The sequence below is a fragment of the Dromiciops gliroides genome, chromosome 4, assembly GCF_019393635.1.
Source record: "Dromiciops gliroides isolate mDroGli1 chromosome 4, mDroGli1.pri, whole genome shotgun sequence".
Taxonomy (NCBI): domain Eukaryota; kingdom Metazoa; phylum Chordata; class Mammalia; order Microbiotheria; family Microbiotheriidae; genus Dromiciops; species Dromiciops gliroides.
Window position 1 is genome coordinate 184943407 of NC_057864.1, and position 14006 is coordinate 184957412.

At 42.1% G+C, this 14006-nt stretch overlaps 1 protein-coding gene and 1 non-coding gene across 2 annotated transcripts; one reads left to right on the forward strand and one right to left on the reverse strand.

Annotated features, from left to right (window-relative positions):
* Positions 1 to 135: 135 nt before the first annotated feature.
* PSMB3 (proteasome 20S subunit beta 3) lies at positions 136 to 6450 on the reverse strand. Its single transcript, XM_044001122.1, has 6 exons — positions 6289 to 6450; positions 5840 to 6024; positions 4886 to 4993; positions 3546 to 3723; positions 1198 to 1292; positions 136 to 269 (listed from the first exon to the last, which is right to left on the reverse strand). The coding sequence occupies exons 1-6, from the start codon at positions 6289 to 6291 to the stop codon at positions 221 to 223; spliced, it is 618 nt and encodes a 205-aa protein (XP_043857057.1). The 5' UTR covers positions 6292 to 6450; the 3' UTR covers positions 136 to 220.
* A 7140-nt stretch (positions 6451 to 13590) lies between these two features.
* On the forward strand, positions 13591 to 13664 carry TRNAN-GUU. Its single transcript has one exon. It is a non-coding gene; the product is annotated as a tRNA-Asn (tRNA).
* The last annotated feature ends 342 nt before the right edge of the window (positions 13665 to 14006 follow it).

The window sequence follows — 14006 nt, forward strand, 5'->3', positions numbered from 1 at the left end:
AGTTATGAGTGGAAAGTACTAAGACCCCTTGAAAACTTTTACAGTAAAGTAAATAGTACCTAAGATTCTCTGCAAGTCAGAAAGAGAATGAAAGGACCACAGTAAATCCCTTAAACAACTATAGAACTATAGAAGTTGCTCAGAAAGAAGTATCTTATGACTTTATTTTTTTTTTTAAGAAAAGATTAATGGGCTCTGGGAGAGGAAAATGGGTGACAGGTTAGTCCATCCGTGCTTTCAGTGTCCTGGTGGTGATCTTGTCCTTCTCACTAAAGGGGATCAAGAGAAGATCATGATTTAAGTTTTCCCTTGTGACTTTCAGGCCACACCAACACAGACATTTCTACTTTTTTCAAGAAGCCTGGAAACAAATTCAATGTCAGAACCTAGATGGGTCCTTGGAGACCACCCAGAAGTCTTCTGACTCCTGATGCAGTGCTCATTATGCTACAATACCAATGCACCAATCCCATTTGGGAATGTGACCCACGTGTTTTGCTCAACCATGCTTACCTGTTAAAAATTTTCTATTTCTTTTTTCAAGGGAAGGAGGAAGATGGGAGAAAAAGTGCATAATTGGAGTACATAACTCTGCCCAAAGTAAATACAACTGTCTGCTAGAACAGAGAGGAGCACTAAGGGGTAATCCCCAATTCCCCATGAATGGCAAGTAATTCACTTGCCTTTTAGTTTTGCTAAACCACATTCAGATTTAATTTAGTCTTGAAAATCATACTGGGAAAGAAAGAAAGGAAATACAGAAACTTGCTGGGAATCAGAGGAAAGAGCCATTCTGAGAATTTTTAAATTGGTCACAGATTTATGTACCCCACCCCCAAAAATCTGGAGCACAGGGGAGGAAAATAAATGAAGTCTACATTCTTTTATTACATCTGGTCTATGTTAAAGTCCAGGGACGAATGAAACTATTTTCCAAGCATTTGTATCTGCCTCATTTAGGCAGAATGGACCCTCAAGTCTTCTGACATTTGGTCATTCCACTCAAGTGCCATGACAAGAAAGGGAAGCTCAGGGTATAAGACTGAGCATGACACCTTAAGGGGTGGGGAAAGAGAATTGGGAAGAATACAAGTGGCTTAGTTTATTCCTACCTCATAGTTGATAGAAAACAAGTGGCTCCCTCTCCCATAGCCCATTCAGGGTAGTAAGAAAAACTTTACACCGCCCCATACTCACATGATATGGACAATCACCCCCATTCCTGACACGGCATCCCGATCCACGGCATTCAGCATTGCTTGGGAGATGGTTTCAAAGAGATGCTCCGGTTCCTACCAAGAAAACAGCCTCCTATCAAGTCCCAAAGCCCTGAAACCCAGACTTGGCCCAGCCCTTGGCATCCCCTTACCCACAACAGTACTTCTCAGCTAAAGTCTTCAGGCCTAACCCAGGGTCTCATCCCAGCCCTTCCTTTTCTTATCCCCAATCTGTAAATGGGTAGGAAAAATAAGCCTTTGAAATACTTCCTTAAAAAGCAGTAGGAGGAAAAAAAATTCACAGGAAGGTGGGTTAGCGGTACCAAACCTGGAGCTTTACTATAAAGCGGCAGTCATCAAAACTATCTGGTACTGGCTAAAAAATAGAGTGGTAGATCAATGGAATAGGCTAGGCTCAGGAAATGCAGTAGTAAATGACACTAGTAATGTAGTGTTTGATAAACCCAAAGACTCCAGCTTCTGGGATAGGAACTCAGTATTTGACAAAAACTGCTGGGAAAACTGGAAGATAGTATGGCAGAAATTAGGCATAGACCAACATCTTACACATTATACTAAAATAAGGTCAAAATGGATACATGATTTAGACATAAGAGGTGATACCATAGGTAAATTAGGAGAGAAAGGAATAGTGTACCTATCAGATCTTTGGAAAGGAAAACAGTTTTTGACCAAACAAGAGATAGAGTATATTATAAAATGCAAAATGGATGATTTTGATTATATTAAATTAAAAAATTTTTGTACAAACAGAAGCAATGCATCCAAAATTGGAAGGGAGGCAGAAAAGTGGGAAACAATTTTTGAGGCCAGTGTTTCTGATAAAGGCCTCATCTCTAAAATATATAGGGAATTAAATCAAATTTATAAGAATCCAAGTCATTCCCCAATTGAGAAATGGTCAAAGAATATGAACAGGCAGTTTTCTGATGAAGAAACCAAAGCTATCTATTCCCATATGAAAAAATGCTCTAAATCTCTAATGATTAGAGAGATGCAAATTAAAACAACTCTGAGGTACCACCTGACACCTATCAGATTGGCTAAAATGACAAAAAAGGAAGATAATAAATGTTGGAGAGGCTGTGGGAAAATTGGAACACTAATGCATTGTTGGTGGAGCTGTGAGCTGATCCAACCATTCTGGAGAGCAATTTGGAATTATGCCCAAAGGGCGATAAAGCTGTGCATACCCTTTGACCCAGCAATCCCACTTTTAGGTCTTTTGCCCAAAGAAATCATGGAAGGGGGAAAGGGACCCCCATGTACAAAAATATTTATAGCTGCTCTTTACGTGGTAGCAAGGAATTGGAAGTTGAGGGGGTGCCCATCAATTGGGGAATGGCTGGACAAGTTGTGGTATATGAATACAATGGAATACTATTGTGCTGTAAGAAATGATGAGCAGGAAGAGTTCAGAGAAACCTGGAGGATCTTGCTTGAGCTGATGATGAGTGAGATGAGCAGAACCAGAAGAACACTGTACACAGTATCATCAACAATGAGTGTTGACCTACTGTGATGGACTATATTCTTCTCACCAATGCAATGGTACAGAAGAGTTCCAGGGAACTCATGATAGAAGAGGATCTCCAAATCCAAGAAAAAAAAAAAGAAAGAAAGAACTGAGGAGTATAGATGCTAATTGAACCATATTATTTCTTTTGTTTTGGGTGCTGTTGTTTTTTTTTCTATTTTGAGGTTTTGCATCACTGCTCTGATTCTTTCTCTTGTAACAGGATTAATGCAGAAATAGGATTAATGTTATTATGTGTATGTATATACATATATATATGTGTGTGTGTGTGTGTATATATCTATATGTATATGTATAGAGATATATAGATATAACCTATATCAGATTACCTGCTGTCTAGGGGAGGGAGAAAAATCTGAAATTGTAAAGCATGTATAAACAAAAGTTGAGAAAAAAAGCAGTAGGAGGAGGATATGGACATCAGGCCTGAGGGTTGTTCCTCTCTGGAGCCAGAGAAGTGAGTATTTGTTAACCAAACTCTGGCTCCAGCTTCACCCACAGGCTTCTCTGGCTAGCACTTGTCATGCAGACTCACTTTTTTTTTTTTTTTTTTGCGGGGCAATTGGGGTTAAGTGACTTGCCCAGGGTCACACAGCTAGTAAGTGTTAAGTGTCTGAGGCCGGATTTGAACTCAGGTACTCCTGAATCCAGGGCCGGTGCTCTATCCACTGCTCCATCTAGCTGACCCCAAGACTCACTTTTTATTTTATGACAAAGGGGTAGAATGCCCCTAGAGTTTGGGATCTCCCAACACCCTCACCTCCACTCACCATATCAGGTTCCCAGAGGGATTCACACATCCCATACATCTGCTCCGAGCAGGTGCCACTGACCACAAAGTCATCAGTCACCATGGGGCAGCCGATGAGGTCCAAGGAACAAATAAAGGGCTCGAAGGTCTTAGGGTGCAAGCCAGCAATGACTGGCTCAGTGTAGTAGGGGCCAAACCTGGCAGTGGTGGGGTGGAAAGGGGTGGTCAGAAGAATTCAGTAGGTACCTTCCCACTCCCACACTTCTCCTAGGCTCAAGTCAAGGCAGAAAGAAAACCGATCCCACCAACCAGGGGGCTGTCAGCTTGTGTTCCTACATCAATCTGATTTTAAGTTCTTCCTTCCCTATTTGGTATCAGGCAATACTTAGGAACCCCTTCCCCTTCCTTTCTCCTGTACTTCCCTTTTATAACTGCCTCTGGTACTTGCTTTTGAGAACCCCCAGCATCCTCATGGTCCCCTCTCCATTCTTCTTTTAATCTACTGCATCCTAAGTAAGACGTGTTCTCTACTCATCAGCATGTCAAGGGAGAGCTCCTGTATGGGAGTCACCAGCTTAGTGATCATGGGGATGGGGGCCTAATACAAAAATAATGAACCATTAGTTATAGGATGCTTCCTTGTTCTCCAAGTGCTTTACATTTACTACTTTAGGGGTTGCCATCTACATTAACAGAAATTGTAGCCATATAAATGAAAGACTAGGTATGAATTTGAATACAGCCCCAATCTTTTTGAATAGAAAAAGTAAATACACGCTGGAAAAAACTGCCATGGTAGGCCACATCTGAGCTTTATACAAGCGGGACTGGGGAGACAGGAAGGGGCCCATTATACAGAGCAGTAATTATGAATTAGGAAGGAGCTGGGAATAGTGGAGAGTATTGGATTTGAGGAGAGAAATGGGCTCAGACTATCTCTGACATCATTGTATGACCAAGGGTGGGTTGCCTCACATCTCACAACAAGGAAAGCATTTTGTAAACCAATATCGAAATGTAAGCTAATAAAAGAATTCAGTTTGACCCTCAAAAGCATTATTATGCCCACTTTACACATGAAGCACAGAAAGGTTAAATGATTTTGACTGTTCACCCAGCCAGTAAATGTCAGAGGCCAGACTATCTAACCCAGCTCCTTCCTGACTCCCTGTGCCAAATTCCTCCTACTCTACCATACTGCTTCCCTCAGGAATTCTCCCTTATGGAAACAGGACCTCCCTAAAGTTGAATACCATCTTTGAGCACCACTGCTGGGTTCCAGAGATGCTCCCAACCATTTAACCCACGAGACCTGTTTTTGGAAGCCCTCATATACCTTTAAGCCCAGGGCCTACTCACCGTTTCTCATAGAGGAGGTTGGCTACCATGCTCATGAGGGTATAAGGCTTGATCTGTCGTCCTTCCTTCAGTTCATATAAATTCAGCCGGAATTTGAGGCGCTGAGCTCTGAGGGAAGAAACCATGAGCCAGTCATGTCAGTACTGGCTTGTGGCCCTTCTGTTACCAGATGTACAGATGGTAAGGGACAAAGAGACCAAGCCAATGTTACCAACCTGAGACAAAACTCACCTTTCAAGAAGCCTTCTCCAAATAACTCCACCTGTTTCATTCAAGACCCCAACAGCAAATCTGTTTTTGCTAATTAGAACTTATGGACATGTAGCTTTATAAATATTTCCTTCTCTAGATAGTTCTGCCTGCTATCTGTCTTAACTGTACCAACAGATGGGTGAAGGGTAAGCCTACTCCATTCCTCTGTAACTTTGAAACTTTTTTTCCATTTTCTTTTTACTCTGATCTTAAAAGGAGCATTTCCATATATAGTTAAGAAAAGGAGGGGGGCAGCTAGGTGATGCAGTGGATAGAGCACCAGCCCTGGATTCAGGAGGACCTGAGTTCAAATCTGGCTTCAGACACTTGACACTAGCTGTGTGACCCTAGGCAAGTCACTTAACCCCCAATGACCTGCAAACAAACAAAAAAAACCACAAACGGCACACAATCAGGGCTAAGTGACAGCAGGGGCAGACGAAGCACCTTCCAGGGACAGGCACCCTGCAGACCAGGGGGTCTTAACTAACCTTCTTGGCATTTCTTGGCATCTTATGAAGCCTAGGGACTTTTTCTAACAAGTGTTTTTAGACAGTTGAAAAAAAATTCTAGGTAGAGATCAGTGAAACAAATGATGCCTTCTCCCCCCCCCCCATCTAAATTCACGGAATCTTTTGACATCTATCCTCGGACCCCGAGCTTGAGAAGCCCGGCGTCAGAGGGCAGAAAGCTCACACTTACACGGTCTGTACGTCGGTGGCGAGCCCGGCCAAGCCGATATATAAGCGGTCACCCATGGGGAAGATCTTCTGGAAGTCGGTGGTTACCATCTGGGCCTGGATGCCAAAGCGCCTGTCCGCTGCAATGGCCACACAGTTCTTCCCCTTCATGGCCATGACGGCCCCTCCGTTATAGGACATAATTGACTGGGGGGGGGGGAGGGAGAGCCGAGGGAGGTCAGCGGTGGAAGCAGCCACGGCCCCTCAGCCCCCTGCGGTGCCCGGCCCCCCGCTCCCTGGGCAGCCTTTTCCAAGGTCCGCTCTCCAGGAAGGCCCTCGGGCTGTTTCCCCACCGTAGTCCCCAGCACCTCCTCTGGTACTGCTCTCCTCCCTCGGTCCTCTCCCCTCCTCGGACCTCCCCGAGGTCTCAGCCCTCCCGGGCCCCGGCCCAGCCGGGGACAATACACTCACCATGGTGCCGGCGTTCGAGAAGTACCCAATAAATCAGCAGCTTATCCCCGACTCCGCCGGACTCCTGGCCTCTCAGTGTGCAGCCGTACTCACTGCCTGTCCCGCCCTTTCTCTTAGCTGGACTCCTAATGGCCCATCGGCCGACTACCCGTCACCATCCCGATCTTTGATTGGTCTTCTCAGCCACCGTCGAGTCACGTGGGTACGAGAGAGTAGGGGTGAACCTATCAGAAGTGGGCGGGGAAGGGGAGGCGGGGGTGGACCGAAAGTGAAAAGTCACGGTCCGGAAGCAATCCTCTATGTGCCTAGGAGCATGCTGGGATCGCGGAGGACTGGGGTACCGGGGGGGCGGGGAAATGCTGTCCTCACCGGCGCGCACGCGCGCCAAGTTGAGCGGCCTCTAGAGCTTTCTAGTGACTACTGCGGTGTGGTTTCTGCGTTGTGCCCTTTACAATGCGTACCACCACCCCAAGCCTCCCCGCTCCCCCCCGAAGAGGCTGCGGGTCCCAAGGATTGCCTCTTTCTAAACCATAACAAACGAGGTTCCAGCCACATGGATTTCACTGTGCACGCATAGGTCATTTATACCATCCCTTTGCCCAGCCCCAGTCTTAAGAAAACGATGGCCGACTATAGTGAGGATAGATTGCACGTGGCGTCCCTTCTTTCCTAAAAGGGATTCAGTCACCAATGCTCTGGTCAAACCTAAAACATTTAGGGGGAAAAAAACAACTCTGTGTCTGCTAGATGATGCATCGGATAGAAATGCTGAACTTAGAGTCAGAAGACCTGAGTTCAAATTCATCCCCAGAAACTTCCTAGCTGTGTGGACTCTGGGCAAGGCACTTAACCTCTGTCGACTGCAGTTTACTCCTCTGAGATGATGATTGTAGCTACCTGACAGGGTTTTGAGAATAACATGAAATAATACTTGTAAGGAGCTCTGTAGCCTTAAGGTGACGTATAGACACTAGATCTTATTAATTGATATTATCACATCGTATGCTCTAACCTCTCACACACCCCCATCGATCTATTTATCTATCTATCCATTCATGCCCACATAACCAGCTGCAAATTGCCAATAATTCTGTTTCTGGTGTACGTAGGTAGCTTCATGGAATTCAGCTAGCATTTATTATGTACCTACTGTGGGCTAACCTGAAAATTAATGAAAACAATTAATATAACAAAATCAAGGACTTTAATCGGGGCAGAGGAGTTATAACTGGTAGTACTGCATAGTAGATGCTAAAAATACTCAAAGATGGGAAGTGGGGACAGGGTTTATATGGGATAACAGATCAGAGATTCAATGGGATACCAGAACCTAAGAGATTGCCTTTGGGAAGACTAAGTTTGTCACAATTCCAGACAGGTGCATTTGCACAAGCTGAAGATCTAGAAGAAACCTTGGGAGTCGCAGGAAGAGGAGAGTTTGTGGGGAGATTTTTCAAATCAATGAGAAGCCAGAATGCAATATTGGATAAGCCCCAGGCAATCCATTGGCCTGGGCACAAACTAGATGGATTTCAGTCAGTTATGTTTGTCACTGTTTAGACCACAGATTGTAGAGAAGGTATCCATCCATATGCATAAGTAGAGAAAGTTTCCTCACTCAGAAGAAACCTATAACTAACGAAATCACAAGCAGTTCCTATCCCTATTTCCATGTATCAGGCACTGTGTTAAAGTGTTGAGAATAAATACTGAAATAAACCTATGAGCTCATCCATTTGGGAATCCTTCCATTGACACAAATCACATCGCATCTCTTATTTGTTCATTCTGGGAGATTCTTTTTTTTAATTATTTTATTTTTTAATCTTAAAAGTATTTTACTATTTTCCAGTTACATGTAAAGATAGTTTTCAACATTTGTTTTTATAAGATTTTTGAGTTCCAAATTTTTCTCCCTTCCTCCCTTCCCTCTCCCCTCCCCAAGACAGAAAGCAATTTGATATAGGTTATATATGTACAATCACATTAAACATATTTCTGCATTAGTCATGTGAAAAAGGAATCAGAACAAAAGGGGAAAGCCTCAAAAAAACAAAACAAAACAAAGTAGAAACAGTATGGTTCAATCTGCATTCAGATTCCACAGTTCTTTTTTCTGGATTTGGAGAGCATTTTCCATCATGAGTCCTTTGGAATTATCTTGGATCATTGTATTGCTGAGAAGAGCTAAGTCTATCACAGTTCATCATGGCACGATTTTTGCTATTATTGTGTACAGTGTTCTCCTGGTCCTGCTCACTTCACTCAGCATCAGTCCACTTAAGTCTTTCCAGGTTTTTCTGAAATATGCCTGCTTACCATTTCCTCTGGCACAATAGTATCCCATTACATTCATATACCACAACTTGTTCAGCCACGCCCCAGTTGATGGGCATTCTCACGATTTCCAATTCTTTGCCACCACAAAGAGAGCTGCTATAAATATTTTTGTACATGTGGGTCCTTTTCCCTTTTTTATGATCTCTTTGTGATACATATCTAGTAGTGGTATTACTGGGTCAAAGGATATGCACAGCTTTATAGCCCTTTGGGCATAGTTCCAAATTGTTCTCCAGAAAGGTTGGATCAGTTCACAACTCCACCAACAATGCATTAGTGTGCCAATTTTTTCACAGCTTCTCCAACATTTATTATTTTCCTTTTTTTTGTCATATTAGTCAATCTGATAGGTATGAGGTGGTATCTCAGAGTTGTTTTAATTTGCATTTCTCTAGTCAATAGTAGTTTAGAGCATTTTTTCATATGGCAATAGATAGCTTCAATTTCTTCATCTGAAAACTGCCTGTTCATATCCTTTTACCATTTCTCAATTGGGGAATGACTTACATTTTTATAAATTTGATTTAGTTCCCAATATATTTTAGAAATGAGACCTTTATCGGAAACACTGGCTGTAAAAATTGTTTCCCAGCTTTCTGCTTCCCTTTTAATTGTGACTGTATTGCTTCTGTTTGTACAAAACCTCTCAAATTTAATGTAATCAAAATGATCCATTTTGTATTTCATAATATTATCTATCTCTTGTCTGGTCATAAATTATTCTCTGTTCTGGGAGATTCTTACTCATATCCTCCTAAACCCAAAGGGGGTCCCTCAAATGAGCTAGAGACCTTTCTCTCCCTGTCCTTTTCTCATCTGTAAAATAAAGAAGTTCTCTCTAATGACATGTTCTCTGATGGATGCTACTATGTTCTTTACATTGGGAGGGTAGCAGTGGAGCACTCTGGCTGTTAGTGAGTCATCCTTGCTTTTTGCCATGTGACCATTCCATCTTTCCTTCCTTTCAAACAAGTCTTTGATGACATCTTTTACTGCTGTTTTCCTTTGGAGTCTCTTCATTGGTTTTACATGGCAGCTGGCTCTCTACAGGGTAGGTTCACCCACCACTTGCTTCTCTCTTGCCCTTTGTGTGATACACATTTTTAATTGTTTGGAAGCAGTAGTGTTGTACAGAAATACCAGCTGACTACTAATATTTATAAGATTTTCATACACCCCAGGGAGGTCACTGACTGTACTTTTTTCTGTTACTGGAAGATTTCACCATCCACAGAGAATTCCTCTTTTACATTAAATCTGTGTTGCCTCCTCTATCATGATGGCAAACTACCTTTGGCAAGCATTCTGTCTTATGTTTCCCCTGAAGTTTATTTTCTGAGTATCATCAAATAGGATTTCCCTGCTGTTTTGTCTTCCAAGATATATTTAATGCTTTTGATGTGTGGATGGGAAACACCTTGTTATAAAAGGTGTTGTAAGCTACCCATTCATCCATCTATCAATTATCATTGGTTTTGTTCAATCAAATATTCTTTCTTTTTAAAAAATTATTTAATTATTTAAATTTATTTTTAATATTAAAAAATGAACAAACTGTAAGCCAATGGGATCTTAATACTCTCAGTTAGAAAGTGGTAAAGATGTGATTCACTGATAAATATTATGCTTATAGCCTGTTGATCCCTATTTATGTTTCCTCTCCTCAGTCACCTCCACTTGTCTCCCATAGGTAACCTATTCTTCCCAGTCCTGTTCTGCTCCTTCTCCCTCCCCCATCATAGGTAAGCATTTTGCCTTATCTTGCCAGGACCAGGATTCCACATCACTGTCACCTATTGCACACCATACCAGTGCCTGCTTTGTGCTCCCCTTTCTAGCACCCCTTAATGTATTATCTCCTCCATTAGAATGTGGGCTCCCTCATCAAAGAGGAAAAGGACCCGTATGTTAAAAACTGTTTCATTTTAGCCCCAAATTGGAAACTAAGGGACCGTCCTCTTAGTAGAGAATAGCTAAACAAATTATGCTATATGGATATAACAACATAGGAAATATAATATAATAACATATGATATGATATAAATATAATAACATATGATATGATTATAAATATAATAACATAGGAAATGATGAAATTGACAGCTGAACCTAGGAGGACCTCTATGAACTGATAACAGAGAAAAGGGAGCAAAGCTAGTTGAGCAATTTATACAATGACAGCTATGTGATAGAGAGAACCAGCTCTGAAAGACATTTGAATTCTGATCAACTCTGATCAAGAGTGCAAAAAACTGAAGATATAACAGGACACCAATCTTCAGCCGGAGAAGTGTCGAACTAAAAATAATGAGACATATTTGGGGGCATGACTGATGACCAACTTATTTTGCTTCACTATGAATATTTATGATGATAATTTTTTGTTGTTGTTAAAGGGGGGTATAGATGGTAGAAGGGACAGAAATACATGTAAAATTATTTTTTTTCCAAAAAAGTTTTTAAAGAATATAAGCTTTTTGAGGAAAGAGACTGGCTTGCTAGTATTTGTATATGCAGGGCTTAACACAGTACCTGGCACATAGTAAACAATTAATAAATTTTTTATAGAGGAATAATGACTAAAAATGACTAAAAATTCCTTAAGGAATTTTCATCCTACTGGGGAAAACATTTACACAGTATATCACTGAGGACCTCTTGTTGAAAGTCACACTGCCACTGGGCCTTGAGGGAAGTGGGGATTTCCAAAGAACTAGGACCTGAAGCCAAAATACCTGAGCTCTAGATCTGCTTGTGACCTAAGTCAAGTCATTTCATCTTTCTGAGCTTTAGTTTCTACCTACAAAATAGGGGAATATTTTCATTACCAGAACACAGAGTAGTTGGGAAGAAAGTCCTCTGTAAACCCTGAAAGATCATAGAAACATGATAAATGGAGCATATTTTTGTGATTTCATTCATTTGGACAACCCCAAATGAGGAAACTCCCTCTACCCTCTACAGGTGGTACCTTTACTGTATCTTATAGTTTTATAGAATTGCCTGGTGAATTGAGAGGTTAGGTGACCTGTCCAGGGTTATACAGCCAGTACATGTCAGAGGTTAGAATTAAACTCACACCATAGCCAGGTCTTCCTGGATATGATTATTTGTTTGTTTGTTTGTTTTGAAGGCAATGGGGGTTAAGTGACTTGCCCAGGGTCACACAGCTAGTAAGTGTCAAGTGTCTGAGGCCGAATTTGAACTCAGGTTCTCCTGAATCCAGGGCTGGTGCTTTAACCACTGCCATCTAGCTGCCCCCACCTGGATATGATTATTAACTGCAGATAATTAAAAAAGAAATTCCTAGCCCAGGCAGCCTAAAAAAATATGACTGATTTCCTCCAGCAAGTATAAGGATGGAAATATGTGTAATTTCATATAAAATAGTAGAATTTGTAGGTAGAAAAAGGACTTTAGCCATCACTAAGAAGAGGAAAACTAAGTCTTAGAGAAATTAAACAACTTATCCAAGTGGCAGAGCATAATTCAAAGGCAGCTCCCCTTACTTCAGCTCTAGTACTCAGGGTGATAGTGACTGTTTAATAAATGCTAGCTCTATCACCTCTCTCTCTTTCTGTCTCCCCCTCTCTCTCATTTATCCATCCATCCATCTTTTAGCTATCATCTATCTATCCATTCTATGTATCTATCTAACCATCCATCCATTATTTGTTTATCATCTATCCATCCTTTATCTATCATCCATCCATGTATCTCCATGCATCCATATTTTAATCTATCCATACTTCCATCCATCATTTGTCTAGCATCCATCAATCCTTCTATCATTTATCTATCCATCTATCCATCTGTTATTTATCTATTATCCATACATCCATGCATCTATTGATCTATCCACCCATCATTTCTCTATTAATTCATCTATCTTTTATCTTTCCATCCTTCCATCCCTTGATCATTTATCTATCATCTATCCAAATATCCATGCATCTATCACCTATCTATCCATGCATCTACCTATCCATCCATACATCCATCAATCCATGCTTTTACCTACCTAGTTACCTACCCACCTATCAATTATCTATCTATCCATCATCATCATCAATCTATCAATCCTCTATCATCTATCCATCACTGTTAGCTACCACCGAGCCTCATCAAAGAAGGGCAGTCTGCCAAACATTTTTGAAAGACTAAATAACTCTGATCAACCCCAATTACCAACCTCTATTCCAAGGACCAATGACGATCGCTGGCCACCTCCTGCCAGAAAGATGATGGACATAGGACGCAGAATGAGACATATATTTTTGTATGTATAACAGTTTCGTATGTATACAGTTTTGGACATGGCCAATATGGGACTTTGTTTTCGTGTGGCTGTACTTGTTTGATACAAGGGGTTTTGTTTTTAACAATGGGAAGGGCTAAGTGGTGAGAAGAGAAAATAAATGCTCCTTAATTGAAAATAACTACCATTTAAAAAGCCTTAAGAAAAATAAGTCTCTTTCTTCTCTACAACTCCCCCCCCCCAAAAGAGAGAGAGAAAAAGAGAGAGATCGAGAGATCGACACCTCAATGTGTTCCAAAGTCAAATATACATTTTGAATCTTCTGCTGTTTGGGGATTTTTCCCGCCATTTTATCCTTTTTTCATTAGCGGGAACACAATGTTCTTTCCCCTGCACACACACCCCCGCCCCTGTGAAACCCGTCACGGACACTCGTGAAATGCCTAATCCTCAGAATCCTGGAACCACTCCAGCTTCTGTGCCCCCTCCCTTTCTCTCCGTAGGTTCCTCCTTGCTTTGCATGCTTCTTCCCATTTCCCTGGGCCTCTGTTCCCTGGACTTGGCTCCCAATCACCCCGCCCGCATCTGTCATCCTCCCAGGTCGGCTTTCTTTGCCTACTCCTCAGTCAAAGCTTAGCCATCGACTGCCGCCAGTGGGCCCTCTTCCATTGACTCAGGACGCTGCCGCATTAGTTTTCAACATGGTCTCTGTGGCGCAATCGGTTAGCGCGTTCGGCTGTTAACCGAAAGGTTGGTGGTTCGAGCCCACCCAGGGACGGGAGTTTTTTTCCAGGAGGAGAAAGAAGCTTGTGGAACACTCCAACCCCTTTCCCCACTTCCTCCCGCACAAGATCCCTAGACTCCGGTTTGAGATAATAGCAAATATGTATGACGTCTGAACCAATGTGCGGTGGAAACGGCGTTTGCTTCCGTGCTTGACCACCCCCACTCTTGAATTGAGCTGCTGCGTAAAAGAAAAAAGGGGAGGAGGGAGGTACGCTCCACGTTTTATAATGTGCTTTCTGTCGCCGGTTTTGGAGGATTTGGAAGAAATTTGCACGGATCACTGGACAGGCTTCTATTGTCCGTAGCAGTCTGTGTGGTGCGTTCAGGGTCACAT